The following is a 16134-nucleotide window of genomic DNA, read 5'->3' as shown; positions in this document are numbered from 1 at the left end:
TGAAGAGTGATGGAACTAGCCACAGCATTCTGGATTTTAGTAGAAAATTTGTAGCAAACCCCTACCTCTTCCATAAACAACAAGGTGCATAAGATTTGCTGAATAGTTCTCCTCGTAAAATTTAAGAAGCTCAAGCCTTGTGTCCAAGCCATTTGATTTTGGTATTACCTCCAATGTGTTCCAGTTTCCTGTGATATTGTGCTCTTTCAGTTATGTCTTTTACCACATCACAAACACCAGATATGTGGATAGTAAGATAATAAGAAATAGACAGCAAGATGTTAACTTTGCATGATTCTCTTAAATTGTTTTCCTACATTCTAGTCCCTTATATCTTACACTACAACGCAATAAAGCCAACTTATTTCCAGTTTAGCCAAGACAGACCATGGCAAAAAAGTACAATTTGCACAAATTTCCTGCTTTGATTACTCTAGAAGAACATTTCAGTAAAATGTAAGCAAATGCATAAAGATCGCCTAAGACATCGAACATGCTTTCAAGCAATATCGGATTCCCACGAAAGTACTCTCGAACATCATGAGAATGATGGTAGGAACTATGGAACTAAGAAAAATGCTTGAGTTTATTATTTTTCATTGACATGGGTTGTTGTAACATTTTGTATGGTTGGTATGGTGGTAGAAACCAGTCTATTGAGGTATTAATTAGAATCCAGACCACTCATACACTCTTCAGAGCAAAGTGGACAATTATACACTCAAGGTTTGCAGGTACAGTTTGGTACGAATGGCATTTAACGGTTCTAAAGTCTACTGGTACATGGACCAGGGTAAACCAAGTGGTATGCCCAATGTACCAATGGCATTTACCAGTTCTACAGTCTACCGGTACATGGACCAGGGTAAACCGAGTGGTACACTCAATATAGGGTCTGTACTACCCAGAACAAGGTGGTACAGGATATGTACAAAGTAGTTTTTTCTACGTTTTCATTTTTTTCGGGTTTTTTCCAAAGCTTGGCACATACCGATGGACCACACCCAGTAGACCAGTAGGGACCAGTACAATACCTGTCCAACTCCTGACTGGTACAATACCGGTCCAAGCCCTGACCGGTAGATAAAATCACAATCCCTAGGGGCAATGATCAGTGCAGATATGTTATGACCGGTCAATCCTGTAGCAAAGTGGGACCCCTAGCTTCATCAACTTACATCGCCTGGTAGGCATCAATCTGTAGAACCTAATCTAATGTGCTCAATTTGTTCAATAGTTATTATCTGCAAGATATGACGACAAGACTAACTATTTGAGCAGAATATACTGGCCTATTCAGAATCTGTTGCAAAATTCAAAGATTAATGGTTAAATTTATGCTACTTTTAGTTGAGATATTAGGTTCATCATACATTATTATGGTTTTAGACATGTAAGATTATGGTATATATATTAACAAACAATACATCACCATTAAAAACCATTAATCTTAATGAAAATTTAAAAACCATTAGACCTAGAGGATAGGTCAAAATTATTTGTGCTCCCCATCACTCGTGACTGAGGCATAATGTTGATGGCTCATAAGAGGTTAAGAACTAACTTCAGGCCAAGCAAGGATGCTGTTTTTGCAGATAGTTAGACCAAGCAATATTAGTATACTGGCCTATTTGGAATTTGCAAGATATGACGACAAGCAAGGATGCTATTTTGGCAGATAATTAGACCAAGCAATATAAGAAAATACTGGCCTGTTTGTTCAATAGTTAATATCTGCAAGATATGCTATTTTTGCAGATAATTAGACCAAGAAATATTAGAAATAATAGTTCTTAAATTCAATCATTCTTCAATAGGATTGGCCAAGTTGGAAATCAGTAGATTTTGGAAAAACAACAGACAGCTCCAGTTGATTCAAGGTAATTATAGCTTACTCAAGCCAAAAGAACAATAGAAGAGCAAAAAGAGAAGAGAAGGGAAAAAGACAGATATATATATACATACATATAGAGAGAGAGGGGGGGGAGGGGGGGGCGCGGTGGGGTTGGGCGAGAAGGATATTGGAGGTGAATGGAAGGAAGGATATCCAGGAGATCAAAGGGGAAGGGAAGAGGAGAAGAAAGGACAGAGGAATGAGGAGGAGAAGCTAAGGAAAAGAACTAGACCAAGGAATGGACAGAGTTGGAAATCAGTAGATTTTGGAAAAACAACAGACAGCTCCAGTTGATTCAAGGTAATTATAGCTTGCCCAAGCCAAAAGAACAATAGAAGAGCAAAAAGAGAAGAGAAGGGAAAAAGACAGATATATATATATATATATATATAGAGAGAGAGAGAGAGAGAGAGAGGAGAGGGGGGGGGGGGGGGGGGGGCTGGGCGAGAAGGATATTGGAGGTGAATGGAAGGAAGGATATCCAGGAGATCAAAGGGGAAGGGAAGAGGAGAAGAAAGGACAGAGGAGTGAGGAGGAGAAGCTACGGAAAAGAACTAGGCCAACTTTTGTTACCATTCCTCGACATTGTGGCAGTTGCCACTTCCAGCAGCTCCATCATGGAGCAAATAAATCTTTGCCTATGCATAAGTGTCATATCAATGAGGAAGCCGAAGAGACTATATGATATATATAATGTAAAATTGCTACAAACATAAAATCCTAACTCATAACTTATATTTAATTTTAATAATATTGAAAATATTAAGTTAATTAGCATAAGCTATTCATTTATAAATTACTAACTTGGGTCTTGGCATACATTATTTACAATTTATATAAATGAGATATAATAAACTTATAACTAGTGAAGATAAAAAACATTAATTTAATAAATAACTTACATTTTAATTCATAACTTACATATACTATATATACAATCATATATAAAATAGTAAAAATATAAAAAAAAAATTATTAATTTATTAAAAATTATAAAAATATGTTAATTTTAAAAATATTATTTAATTAATCAATATTGATACCAAGGTATATAATACCATACCGTACCGGGGTTTCGAGGTTGGCTCGGTACGGTACGATACGATACCAGCGTACTGAGCGGTACACCAGGGCGTACCAAACGGTATACCAGGGTGTACCGAACAGTTTTATATATTTTCTTCTTTACTGTAGCATTGTAGCACTGCTACAGTATAGTACTGTAGCACTGTAGCACGTTCTGTCTGGTACCAGGCGATCCATGTACCGGTATGTCGTCAGACCGGTACGTACCGCCCATACCAGGCGATACCATTCGATACTGCATACCATGATTGATACTATCTATCTAATCCTTCCACTCTAGCCAATATTGTTTATTCCAATTTTATGATTTTGTGGGTCATGATCTGAAGGTAGATTTGACATGCAATGTAAAATAAGTGTTAGCTACTATTTTGGATTTGAAGAAGTTGCCAGGCATGATTTGATTAATATTATCGCAGAAAATGACTAAGAATATTTTTGAAATTTCACAAAGTGGAATCGAGCCCATTGAAATATAAATCACTTAGAGATGTAAAAGATTGCCTAAGGTTGTTTTTAGACATACAGATAGCAAGCTGATTTTGTAGTGAACACAATAAGCCAAAAGAAATCCTGCTTTGGCGGGATCAAGATGGGCTTCCCCTCTAAGACCAGGCTGCAATGTGTCAAGGGTCTTAACTCCAAAGTCCTCACTCCTAATAGAGATGGTAATAATCATTGAATGTAATTAGCGGATTTTTGCCCTCTTTTATCCATAAGAAAAGAAAAGACAAGAAGCAGATTCTGCTGCTTAAGATTGTTTACAGGAAAATTTTTGCCCTCTAAGACCAGGCTGCAATGTGTCAAGCATCCTAACTCCTAAGTCCTCACTCCTAATAGAGATGGTAATAATCATTGAATGTAATTAGCGGATTTTTCCCCTCTTTTATCCATAAGAAAAGAAAAGACAAGAAGCAGATTCTGCTGCTTAAGATTGTTTACAGGAAAATTTTGTTATTGTTTGCCAAGAAATGCACATGGTGACTAACAATCAGCAACAAACTGAACAAAAACTCAAAAAGCAATAATAAAGCAACGATGCAGAGTACTGTGATTGCCTGGACTAAATCATCAAATATAAATTAGTAGATAACCAACTTGTCAGAGAACTTTTACTTCACACAAAGATTAGAACGAGTGTCTAACATCAAAATGCTCACCTGTACTGAATTTATGATATGGATGATTCTTTGAAGATAAATGCTTCTGGAGCTGCAAATATCAGTACAAAAACAGAAATCAAAATCAGGCACAGTGAGGATTTAATTTTTGAAAAAAATACTAATATTGGGTTGGTAGACTCACAGTGTTCATTTAGGAGTGATTTCTTTATTTACGAAATAAAAGAATACAAACTTCAACATCCTCGACAACAATCAACTAGATTTTCATACTAATCATATGACAAAACAGCAGGAAAGAAAGTGCTACAAAATTTTAGAGAAAACAAAGAAGAAATGAATCCAAGAATGAGAATGGACATGCATTTTTTAACATCTTTCTAGAATTTGCAGTTGCATAGAAAATTATTGTCAATGAGATTAAATTACTATGTTGGAGCATATGCTTGTAAATTTTCATGTCTAGGCATGTACTATGTTATATTTTCAGCCTGTAGACTCTGTACCCTGCCCTAGATAATCAAGTCTGGATCTATTATTCATTCTTTGAAGTTTGAACAATGGGTCTTGGAAGAGTTTGCTACCCTTTTGTTTAAAACATTTACATTTTGCCTTGACAGGTCTTAACTGAATTTCAGGTCCATGCAAGCAGAAGTATATTCTTAGGCTATCAAATATGCTTGGATGAAGAAAATAATTGATCTGATGAGCTACAGCAGCATTATTGTAGGAAAACTTTTCTTCCAATGGCAAAATCAGTAGAATTGCTTGTAACCCTGAAGTGCAATTTCATTATCAACATTTTTATATGTATACCTTAGTCTATTCCAATAAACTTTGGCATCCATATGAATTTTTTAGTAGTAAAGTTCCAAACTACTATATTCAAGAGTAGGATAAATTGGAAACTAAGGGACAGAACGAGCACCTGAGACACTCTCCAACCATCAGATAATAGATTCTTCTGATTCTCTGAAGAAAAATGCGGAACAAATAATTCATAATAATAGCATCTCAAATAAGGTGGTCAAATTATATAAAGCATGTTTAACTTCTAAATTCAGTGTTCCTTACCAGAGTCCACAGCTTTTATTTCCCTAAGTGTTGCATCAGGAGACATCAAAGGGCTGATAAAAAATTGTGCAAATCTGCATAATATAACAATGAGAAAGAAAATGATAGAAAAGAAAGGTTAACACATTAGATTAACCAAAAAATATTAAGTAATGCGACCGATAGTCTTTAGTGTTGAAGGTTTTGGACAACATACAAGTTCATGCTCAAATAGTTTTTATGTGATTCAATCATTCTACTTCCAATTTGGCAAGACTGATAGTCACTCTGCCACCAGGTTAGCCCACATGACCATCCCTATTGTCAACTGTCAAGTACAATTAAATAGTTGTTTTGTGATTCAATCGTTCTATTTTCAATTTCGCAACACTGTTAGTCCCTCTGCCATCAGGTTAGCCCACATGACCAACCCTATTGTCAAGCTCAATTAAATATGATAATGCTAACAATGCATATAGCACTGAATTTTTCACATTAACCCTTCTTCCTCTTATTCTCATCTTCTTTCTCTTCCTACTACCTACCAAGGATTGCAATTGTGAAACGGACCCCATACCAATCCCAGGTTGAACCGGTACATGCCACTGGTAAGTTAAGGAAGGAGGAGAAAAGGAAGGAAAATGAGGAGGCAATGGAGGAAAAGGAGGAGGAAGAATGAAGAAGAGAAGGCAATAAAGGAAGGAGGAAGAGGAAAGAGTAAGAGGAGGCGGTGGACGATTAGGAAGAAGGAAGAAGATGAGGCAGTGGAGAAAGGAAGGAAAAAGAGAAGGCAGTGGAGAGAGGAGGAGGAAGAGGAAGGAAGAAGAAGTGGCAGTGAAGGAAGAGGAGAGAGAGGAAGAGGAGGAAGAGGAGGTGGAGGCGAAGAGAAAGCATATGAGGTTGGCAGGGAGGTTCATAGTGATGGTCAGCAGTGGGCTCATGAAATCACGGCAACAACATGATCATGGGGAGAAGAGGGCTCACCAACTTGCGAGCCCTAACTAAACCCTGGATAATGTTTTTTTCTATTCGACCAGACCGGATGCTCGAAATGGAGCCAGTCCACGTACCAGTTCACACCCGAGCCAGTAAATACCAGTTGATATGGTCCAGTCTGAGCAAAATTGCAGTCCTCGCTCCCCACCACCACTCTTAGAAGACTGAAAAATAATTGGGAGGAGGGGAAGGGGCAGCTTTGAAGGGGAAGAGAGGAAGGGTGGTCCATATGAAAAGATAAGGATACAATAACAACATTGATGCTGCTGGAGAAGGAAGAGGAGGTAGGATGAGTGGATCAAAGGATAAGAAAGGGGGAGGACCAGAGGGAGCCACCAAAAGGAGGGGAAATTGGGAGGCAAGGAAGCAGTATTTGTAAAGGAGGAAAAACAAGAGAAGGGGAGAAGGAAGAAGAGGAGAGTAAAGGGCCGACATTGCAAGTCAATGGTTAGGAATGGCTCGGTAACTTATCACATCAGCATTGAACAGTCCTATTAACTAGACCTGCTTGCAGGATCAGTGACACTAACATTAAGACTCGAGGGACTAACAATGATACCAAATTGGAAGTAAAAATGATCGGAATGACTAAAAAATTAACTCAGGCCAAAATTGGACAATAGCCGAAACTCTTGGGACCAGAAGTGTGATTACTTGAAAAAATAGAGTAACAAGAAAAGATATAAAATTAACACAAATTTATTAAATACTATACCTGTCCAAAGCCTCTTCAAAGCAGTCAGCATTAACATCAAAATGGAAATTTGTATGCTCAGAAGTTGTATACGCATTAGTGGAACCACCATGCTGTATAGACCAGCAAGTACCAGAATACATGGGAAGTTAGGAACTGAAGCTAGCAAAAACTAGAAGGATGAATACAGTGCTTCTACTGAATTTCCAAATTATAATATGAACATTTTAAAATGTGCAGTTCTGAAAAATCTCCATTACATTTATTCTCTTAGAATGTGGAATTATTTTTCACTATTTTTGGACTCCTGAATATAAATTGGCATGAAAATTAGACAGCTATATCAACGCAGAAATAGAGACACCCAAGTCCAACCAATCGCTGTATAATCAATATACCGGTATGGTATGTTTACCCAATGGTAGGCTGGGTACAATAAGTGAACCAAGCAATCCGTCTGGTATGGAACCAAACTAAGCAAAATTGCCTAGTCTCCATACGAGTTGGTCATTCAACTGAGGACTACCAATCCATGATGGTGAAATTATAATCCATGAGAGCTGAGACAACAAAGATGGCAAATTGGGTAGTTTAAGATGAAAAGGAGGGTAATAAAGGGCAATAATTAAGAGTTAAGACCAAATGACTTCTATGAAAACCAAGAAATCCTGTTTTTAATCCAGTTATGTAGACACTCTATCAGTAGCAATACATATGTACATTCTCTATATTTACAGAACGATCAACCTGGTTCAGTCCCCAGCCCCACATGCACCAACCCATGCAGCATAGTCTGGTTAACCTCACCCAACCTCCACGCCGCACCCCCTCCCCCAAAAAAAAACCCAACCGACATTCTGTCATAGATATCTTGCTAGCCCCAGTAATTGCTCTACCACTATCATCAACCTTTCATTGCCATCAATGATCGATCTTCCAGTGTCACCAATATATCTGCTCCACTTCTCTTCCTTCTGTTCCTATTTCCTCACATCTCTCACCACGGGCTCCACTACTGCCTATGTCGTATTCCTTCTTCTCACATGGGTGACTGGACCCCTCCATCATTGTTGAATGTATCAACATATCTGGAAAAGAGACAAAACTAACACAAATTTTGAAACAGAGATATAATAGAAGTGACAAACCAACTAGATCTTAGACCTTTTGTTATGGGCTGAAAATTGGTTTTGGCTATGCAACTCGGTTAGAATCTCTAACACTTGTTGTGAAACATGACTTATGATGACTTAGAGAATATGTTCTTAAAATTCCATTAGCACTGTGGGGGTGAGCTCTCAATGGCTCTATCGGTAATGTTAGAAATTCCATTTTAAAGGAAATTATGGTTGCAGGTGGTCATTAGAAAGTTTCTTAGGTAGTAATGTGCTGCCACCTCCCTGTTCGCTTTTTCTTTTACCTTTCATCTCCTCCTCTTTGCTCTCTTCTCCTTTCCACTCTCTAAAGGCTAAATATTGTTGTTGCTTCCCTCCCCACTCTCTTACATCTCCTCTCTTGAACTAAAAGATGTCTGAAGTTTTTGTGTTTTATTACATAAATGTGGACAAATTTAATTATTATTTTGTTAAGTAATCATTTGCATATGTAGTGATATAAAACAAATGAATAATTGATTTTTTAACAATTATCTTTATCCTTCATTATGTTTTTATATTTTTTGTAAGATGAGCATCTTGCTTTGCTCAAACGAGCATCTGGGCAGGCTAGGCCTAGCAACTCAGGCAATTTGGGACTTTGTGCCTTTTAGCACCTAGAACTTTCAACAAAGCTGCTTTAAAGAAAACAAAGAACTACAAAACCAAAGAAAAACAACTGCCATAATTTACACCCCAAAAAATTTTGAAAATTACAATTAGAAACAAAATGACCTAGATTTAGATAGATGATTTTAACAAGGTATATGTTATAAAAAGACGGCATTAGAATAAAACTCTGTTATTGATACCTATCATAGCAAGCAGCAATGAAACAAATGACAAACCTTAGTCGACGTGAGAATTAATTACCTCTGTGATATATTTTGAATAACTATCCTCCACTGGATATTTCTCGCTGGCATAAAATAGCATATGCTCTATCACAAAAATAAGACAAGATTAGTGACATGTAACCTTTTTCAGATGCAAATAAGCTTAAATTGAAATCAACAGTATTTTTAGGATTTGTTTTGACATTGAGGTAGTATTGGTGCTACAACGGACAATCATGATCTAGGCACTTATCTTCCTCTAACTGCCCAATTATTCTACAAAAACAGAAGCAAGGTGAGTAACTGTGCACCATCCAAGAAGAGACCAATGACAACTACAATCTCAAAGGGAATTTGTCTCTGGAGACTAACAATCATAAACTATAGAACACACTAATTCATGTGCCTTATCTAGACAAATTATACTTCATCCATATGACTAAAGCAACAACGGATCAGATATGCATCGCCCTATATGCCAATCCCAAAATCTAACATACCTACATCAAATTCCCTTGTACCTCGGAACGAGGAAGGCAGAGAGACGAAGCACTTACCAAGGAAGTGAGCCAGACCCTCGAGGCCATCAGGATCGCTGAAAGAACCAACCGAGACATTCATGGAAGCGGCAGCCTGAGGTAAGAACCACAGAGACAGATACAATAGGGACTTCCGCCAACAAAAATAAAAAAAAAAAAAGACCTAAGAAGGAAGAAATAGGGCACCTTGTCGGTCTCGGGATCGCTGATGAGGAGGACCTCCAAGCAGTTGGGGAGGACGATCCTCCTGTACTCCCTCTTGTCGCAGCGGGGCTTCAGGATCTCCACTTCCGATCCTCCCACCGCCATCTTTGGGCCCGAGACGGCTATCTCTTGCCAATAGCCGAGGATAGCAGCGAAGAGATACGAGAAGACGATGTGGTTTTCGATCCAAGGGATTGTTAGGGTGATCTAACTCGACATCTGCGGATAATTCCAGTGGGTCGGTCTTCGCACTTGTGCTCACACTGCTGGTTACTTTGAAGAGTCGTCCGACTGGAAGTCGACGCGTTTCTTTTCCATCATCGATTCGAGTCTTCGCCATCAAGAATATAACATTACAATTAATTATCGATGTAGGATAAACGTTTCTTTATTTTTTTTTGCTCATTATCGACGGATAACCTTTTTTTATTTTCTCTGAGCTTGTTTAGAATTTATAATTATTAATATTTGCAAAGCTGAATCTCTTGTTCGAATTACCCAAATGCATTAATTACTTCGTCCCCATAATTCAATTTATTTTAATTTAAGAGACATATAATTATAAAATAACTAACGATAATAATAATTAATCCTCCCATTTATTTTTTACTGTTTATCAATAAAATATTTAAAAATAATAATAATATGATCAATAACTCAATATTAGATGGTTGGTAACTCGATATCAAGTGATCGACATCTCAATATTCCATCGATAATATTTTCATCACGTGTGATTGTCAGGACGAAACTTCCGAAACATTATCAACTACATCATATTTTATTACATATTTCTTTAATTCGATGCAACCTAATTTCATTTGGATTACGAACATGAAAATTATTTCAGACATCAATATATATTTTCAAGCCCATTCAAAAATATAGATAAAAAAATTTACTAATTAGTATTTTTTTTACATGATTCAATATCTTTTCGATCGTCGATATGACAATAAACAAATGTAAAATAAGTCCCTAATTGAATCTGAGTCATAATTAGAGCCTACATCTGATTCAAACAATTGTCTTTTAACTTAACAATAATAAAATAAACTTAGACAATCAAACTTCTGCAGATGACATATGAGAGCAATAGCAGATTGTAACAAATTAGTATCTGTGAGAAACAAATTTAGACAAATTGAAGCCTGGGTTTGAGTACCATTTAAGAGCCTTCGATTAGCACCAAGATCATTAATCTATTTAAATCACTGTGACAAGTAAAAGAATCTACTAATTAAGCTTCACATTTCTTGGCCAAGAACAAATTGAAGCCTCAAACTTCGCGAAGAACAATTATAATCCCCTTGGCATAGGGATGATCCAAAACAATTAAATACTATAACTAGTTTGTTTCATCAACAACAAAATACAATTAAATGGCTAATGGAAAACAAGCTTTAGCTTTTTTTGTGTTCATCGTATGATCTTTAGTGGTCTATGCATCATAATGTGCAGTCTAATCTGTTTAGTCCAAGTCAATTCTTCTCTTTTTAGTTTAGTTGGATGTCCTTAGCATTTCTAAAGCTAAGAGAATGACCCCAATACAACCGATTACAAGTACCAAAGATCTCTAGTAAGCAAGTGAGGTGAAAATACTCATTAAACCGGACTGGATTACCAAAGCTGTTTCCGCCATGATTAAACAATCACATCTGTTTGTATGAGCATCAAACAAGTCAATCTAAAAGCTGGGTGAATAAATAATTGATCTCTAATCAATCAGCTCACAAAACAATTAAATAAATAGAATCAACCAATTGTGAAAGAGGAAATCAGCTCTCCCTGATAATGTTTCTATTCTAACAACAAATATTCTACTCACCTAATAATTTTACAAACTCATACAAAATTAACTTACTCAATATCACTAAATCAGAAAAGTATAGTCATCTTTTGCTCGAGTTAACATCAAAACCAATTGCCATTTCAAATTAGAATAAGATGCATTTCTTGTCAAATCAGAATTATAATTAGATGAAGCAATGAAAAGGGACCAACACATTTTGGTCCAATCAAGGAAACTATGCCATGACTCCCAAATTTGATATGATTATGATGTCAATTTAGTCAAAGTCTAAATAAGTTTGATTCAGACAGAAGTTAAAAATGAAATCAGTCTTAACTGGGTTAAATATCATGCAAACTATTTTTCATGTGCCCTGATGTAATGTGATGTCAAAAGCACTATTGCAAGAAAACTGATCTTTCGAGGTGTACTGAAATATTTATTGGCATTTCAATTGATGATTATTGTGTTTTCCTTTTCTTACAGTAGCACATGAAACCTCAATCCTATCAACTAAATATCAATTATAAAGGTTAAAGACCAAAATTTTTCATTGTTGGATCAGATTTCATGCACCATAAATTAAAATAATATAGGGATTAAATTATATATTATCTTTATAATTAACTATATTTAATATTTTTCATCCTTATATTATTTAGATTCTTATTTCATATACTTATGAAAGTGAAACATTTAACTTCATTGCTTCTCATGCTGTCAACTTTGTTGATTGAAATATCATAAAGCTTATCACTGAGCATATGCTGACTTTAACTCAGTTAAATTTCTCATTGAGCACATGTGCTATTCTTCTCAATTGAGAGTTGACGATATAAGAAAAAACGAGATTAGATATTTCACTTTCATAAGTATAGAAATCTCAATATAACTAAAAAATATATAAAATTTAAAATACTGAATATAACTAATTATATGAATAATCTATAATTAATCATAATTTATGACTGATTATTGATTTTTGTCGTGAAACACATGTCTGTCTCGTTAGGTGGGCATATATCCATCATGATAGGACCACGAAGATCACATGCTCATCAAATCCATGATGTTGGTCAACTAGGCTTATCCTAAACTTGTGGTATGTGATAATCACATACACCACTAATGCAGATGATCTATGTAATTGGTAGAAAGATTCAGAGCCATTGATGAATAAAAATGTTTAGTTATTTTTTTTTCTTTCCAATCTTTTATATTGTTCATTGAAGCCAACCATCCAAAGTTCCTAACAGTTTTAAACTGTGCTGGACCTTTACCCGTGGGATTGATGCATTCTGTCCTATCCGTAATGCTCTGCATAAAATTAATGGATCACATTACTGTAGTTATCGCTATGATAAGACTTGCAGACTCACAACATGTGCATTAAGAAACCCTTTGTTGCTCCAATTGAAACTCCAACAGGTAGGAGCAACAAAGGAAGAAAGCTTGAATGCTTCAAATGAGGTCGTAGCTTTGCCCAGCCTCTGAGATCATCTCTATCTACATTAGGTGGATGCTTCCTTGCACGTTACAGCAACGTTCCTTCTGATACCTGCGGCATATGCTTGAGCTTCTACTCCTTAAATTCCAGTGGCCTTCACCCTTCACCCTTCACCCTTCACCCTTCACCATATCTTGTTCTAACCATGGGAAACAGCACTGCCACCGGAGCTCTCTCCCCTCTCCCAATCGATACATCCTTTAGGCTTCCGTCTCCGTTGCCATCTTGGCCACCGGGTATCGATCCGCTAAATATTTTGTTCTTGATCTTGTTCTGCCTTCTCTCTTGCTTGATTACTTGATGTATGTTGGAGTTTAGGTGGAGAGTTTGCCGAAGGGAGAATAGATCTTGGAGGTCTAGAGGTGCGCCAAGTCTCCACATTCACCAAAGTTTGGGCTGTGCGTGGAGGAGGGCAAGAGGATCTCGGTGCAACCTTCTTTAGGCCTTCGCCAGTTCCCCCCGGCTTCTCGGTGCTGGGTTACTACGCGCAACCAAACAACCGGCCTCTCTTTGGCTGGGTTTTGGTCGCGAAGGACACCGGCAATGGCGACGCCCTTGCAAAGCCAACGGACTACACGCTTGTTTGGAGCAGCGAGTCTTCTACCATCAAACAAGACGGTCGTGGCTACTTCTGGCTGCCGACACCGCCTCAAGGCTACGCGGCGGTCGGTCTTGTAGTCACAAACTCGTCGGAGAAGCCGTCGGTCGAGGAGATCAGGTGCGTGAGGAGCGACCTAACTGATCAGTCCCAGAGCGACGCGTACGTATGGAGCACCGATGGATTCAGTGTCAATGGCTTAAGACCATCTACAAGGGGCATCAAAGCACTTGGCGTATCGGTTGGAACGTTCATAGCCCAAGCAAACGGAGCTACGACTGCCACAAGTTTGGCTTGTCTGAAGAACAGGGCATCCAACTTCACTTCCATGCCAAACCTGATGCAGGCGGAGGCTCTCATGAAAGCTTACTCACCATGGATCTACTACCACCCGGATGAGGAGTACCTCCCCTCATCCGTGAGTTGGTTATTCGACAACGGAGCTCTCCTGTACCAGAAAGGAAACCAGAATCCTACTCCTATCGGCTCCGATGGCTCGAACCTGCCTCAGGGGGGTTCAAACGACGGCGCCTACTGGATAGATCTTCCCGTCGATGGCGGGCGGAGAGATAAGGTCAAGAAAGGAGATCTTTCCAGCACGAAGGTATACCTTCAAATCAAACCCATGCTCGGTGCGACCTTCACCGACGTGGTCATATGGATCTTCTACCCCTTCAACGGGCCTGCAAAGGCTAAGGTGCAGTTGCTCAGCATCCCGCTGGGGAAGATAGGGCAGCACGTTGGTGACTGGGAGCACATGACGCTAAGGATAAGCAACTTCAATGGGGAGCTATGGCGGGTCTACTTCTCCCAGCACAGCTCCGGGACATGGGTGGACGCTTCCCAGCTAGAGTTCCAAGAAGGAAACAAGCCTGTGGGGTACTCTTCCTTGCATGGCCACGCCATGTACGCGAAGCCAGGGCTCGTGCTGCAAGGGGATTCCAAGCTGGGCATTGGCATCAGGAATGACACCGCGAAGGGGAGCGGGATCGACAGTGGAGGCAGCTTCGAGGTGGTGGCGGCAGAGTATATGGGGTCGGCGGTGTCCGAACCCGCATGGCTCAACTACATGAGGCAGTGGGGACCGACGGTGAGCTACGACATCGCGAATGAGCTCAAGAAAGTAGAGAAGCTGCTGCCTAAAAACCTCAGGTCCAAGCTCGAGAACATCATCAAAAGTCTTCCTGCGGAAGTTCTTGGGGAAGAAGGGCCTACCGGACCAAAGGAGAAGAACAGCTGGGCAATGGACGAGAAGTAGTTGTTTGCACTCCTCAATGTACGATATCTTACTACTACTTGCATGATGAAGTCTGACTTATGACTTACGTACATGCATAATAATGCTGATTAGTCTTCTCATTCCCACATGGATCATTTCAACAGCAAATTCACATTGTTAGCCGTCCTTGTGGCTACAAAGGACACCATTGGATTATTAGGTCATTTAATAGAGCAGAGTTGGTGGTGAGAACAATTGGCTCCACTGGTATGATGGTAAAATATTTCTTGGAAATATTGACTACATTAAATGGTTACTAAAATAAAGTTGATGATAGCTCATGAGTTGTTCTAACAATTTAGTCTGACATATTAATCAATAAAGTAGATTGAGTTTTGTAGTTAGGTCTGGAATCGATCGTTGCTTTGAAATTTAATAATTCAACCACCTTACTCTATATTCTCTGTATTGATCCACATAAAAAATAAAAATAAAAATAAAAATCAGGATATTTCAAGTGGATTTATTTGTTCATGTTGAACGCTCAATCTTTGAACAAAATTATTATTATTGATGTTAAAATAATAGACATGTTTTAATAATTTAGAACATATCAATTAATTTAATAAGATTTATCAAACTATGATATATTACTAAGTACGAGGGATATATACTGATCCGATATGAAATAGATATGAGTGGTACATTTATATACCTGCATGTATCATCTGTTGATATACTCAATGTAACTCGATACTTGTCATATCAATAATTGCTCCGTATATCAATACGGACTGATAAAAAGAACTATTTGTTTAATTAGAATTGAATCTCCCTGATTCAAACTTATGAACTCAAGATAAAGACATAGTATAAATTATTTTAACATGTACATTTATATACCTGCATGTATCATCTGTTGATATACTCAATGTAACTCGATACTTGTCATATCAATAATTGCTCCGTATATCAATACGGACCGATAAAAAGAACTATTTGTTTAATTAGAATTGAATCTCCCTGATTCAAACTTAAGAACTCAAGATCAATCATAGTATAAATTTTTTTAACATGTACATCATATAAGGCATAGTTTAACAATGTGCATCACATGTAAGATAAAGACAAACAAGGAGCTAAAACCAAAATGACTTAATAATAATATATTTATTTAAATATATAAATTAACTAAATTCTCCTCTAATATTTGAAACGAAACTAAATTAAATATTAATATCCTTATCAAAATCCAAACTATAATTTAGGATCACCTTAGTAGCGCATGTGATACTCTTAACCTTATTAATGAGTAATTTTTTACTCAAATATTATATTATACATAATACTAAGTCTATTACACTATTTTCTATCCATATATCATCCAATTGGATAATCGATGTATTAAATTTATGAATTTAAGTAGTTAATCTTAAATATT

The 16134-nt window shown here is 37.5% G+C and overlaps 2 protein-coding genes across 2 annotated transcripts in view; one reads left to right on the top strand and one right to left on the bottom strand.

Annotated features, from left to right (window-relative positions):
* Positions 1 to 9885, bottom strand: part of LOC103975260 (insulin-degrading enzyme-like 1, peroxisomal) — a 48927-nt gene extending 39042 nt beyond the window's left edge. Inside the window, exons 1-8 of the mRNA XM_065101141.1 lie at positions 9560 to 9885; positions 9392 to 9467; positions 8872 to 8939; positions 6866 to 6957; positions 5176 to 5249; positions 5030 to 5073; positions 4141 to 4192; positions 66 to 188 (exon numbers count right to left, since the gene is read on the bottom strand). Of these exons, the coding sequence (XP_064957213.1) occupies positions 66 to 188; positions 4141 to 4192; positions 5030 to 5073; positions 5176 to 5249; positions 6866 to 6957; positions 8872 to 8939; positions 9392 to 9467; positions 9560 to 9682 (652 nt within the window). The 5' untranslated portion in view covers positions 9683 to 9885. The remainder of the gene's footprint in view (positions 1 to 65; positions 189 to 4140; positions 4193 to 5029; positions 5074 to 5175; positions 5250 to 6865; positions 6958 to 8871; positions 8940 to 9391; positions 9468 to 9559) is intronic.
* A 2867-nt stretch (positions 9886 to 12752) lies between these two features.
* LOC135608347 (hypothetical protein At1g04090-like) lies at positions 12753 to 15029 on the top strand. Its single transcript, XM_065101125.1, has 2 exons — positions 12753 to 13112; positions 13195 to 15029. The coding sequence occupies exons 1-2, from the start codon at positions 13022 to 13024 to the stop codon at positions 14730 to 14732; spliced, it is 1629 nt and encodes a 542-aa protein (XP_064957197.1). The 5' UTR covers positions 12753 to 13021; the 3' UTR covers positions 14733 to 15029.
* The last annotated feature ends 1105 nt before the right edge of the window (positions 15030 to 16134 follow it).

The sequence above is a fragment of the Musa acuminata genome, chromosome BXJ1-2 (genome assembly GCF_036884655.1).
Source record: "Musa acuminata AAA Group cultivar baxijiao chromosome BXJ1-2, Cavendish_Baxijiao_AAA, whole genome shotgun sequence".
NCBI lineage: Eukaryota > Viridiplantae > Streptophyta > Magnoliopsida > Zingiberales > Musaceae > Musa > Musa acuminata.
This window is presented reverse-complemented; position numbering and strand designations above follow the sequence as displayed.

What these genes read in the sequence shown, in the direction of transcription:
- LOC135608347 (XM_065101125.1), top strand. Translation starts at nt 13,022, where the DNA reads ATGGGAAACAGCACTGCCACCGGAGCTCTCTCCCCTCTCCCAATCGAT. An exon ending in GTTGCCATCTTGGCCACCGG is followed by an intron (nt 13,113 to 13,194) that starts GTATCGATCCGC and finishes GTTGGAGTTTAG; the next exon opens with GTGGAGAGTTTGCCGAAGGG.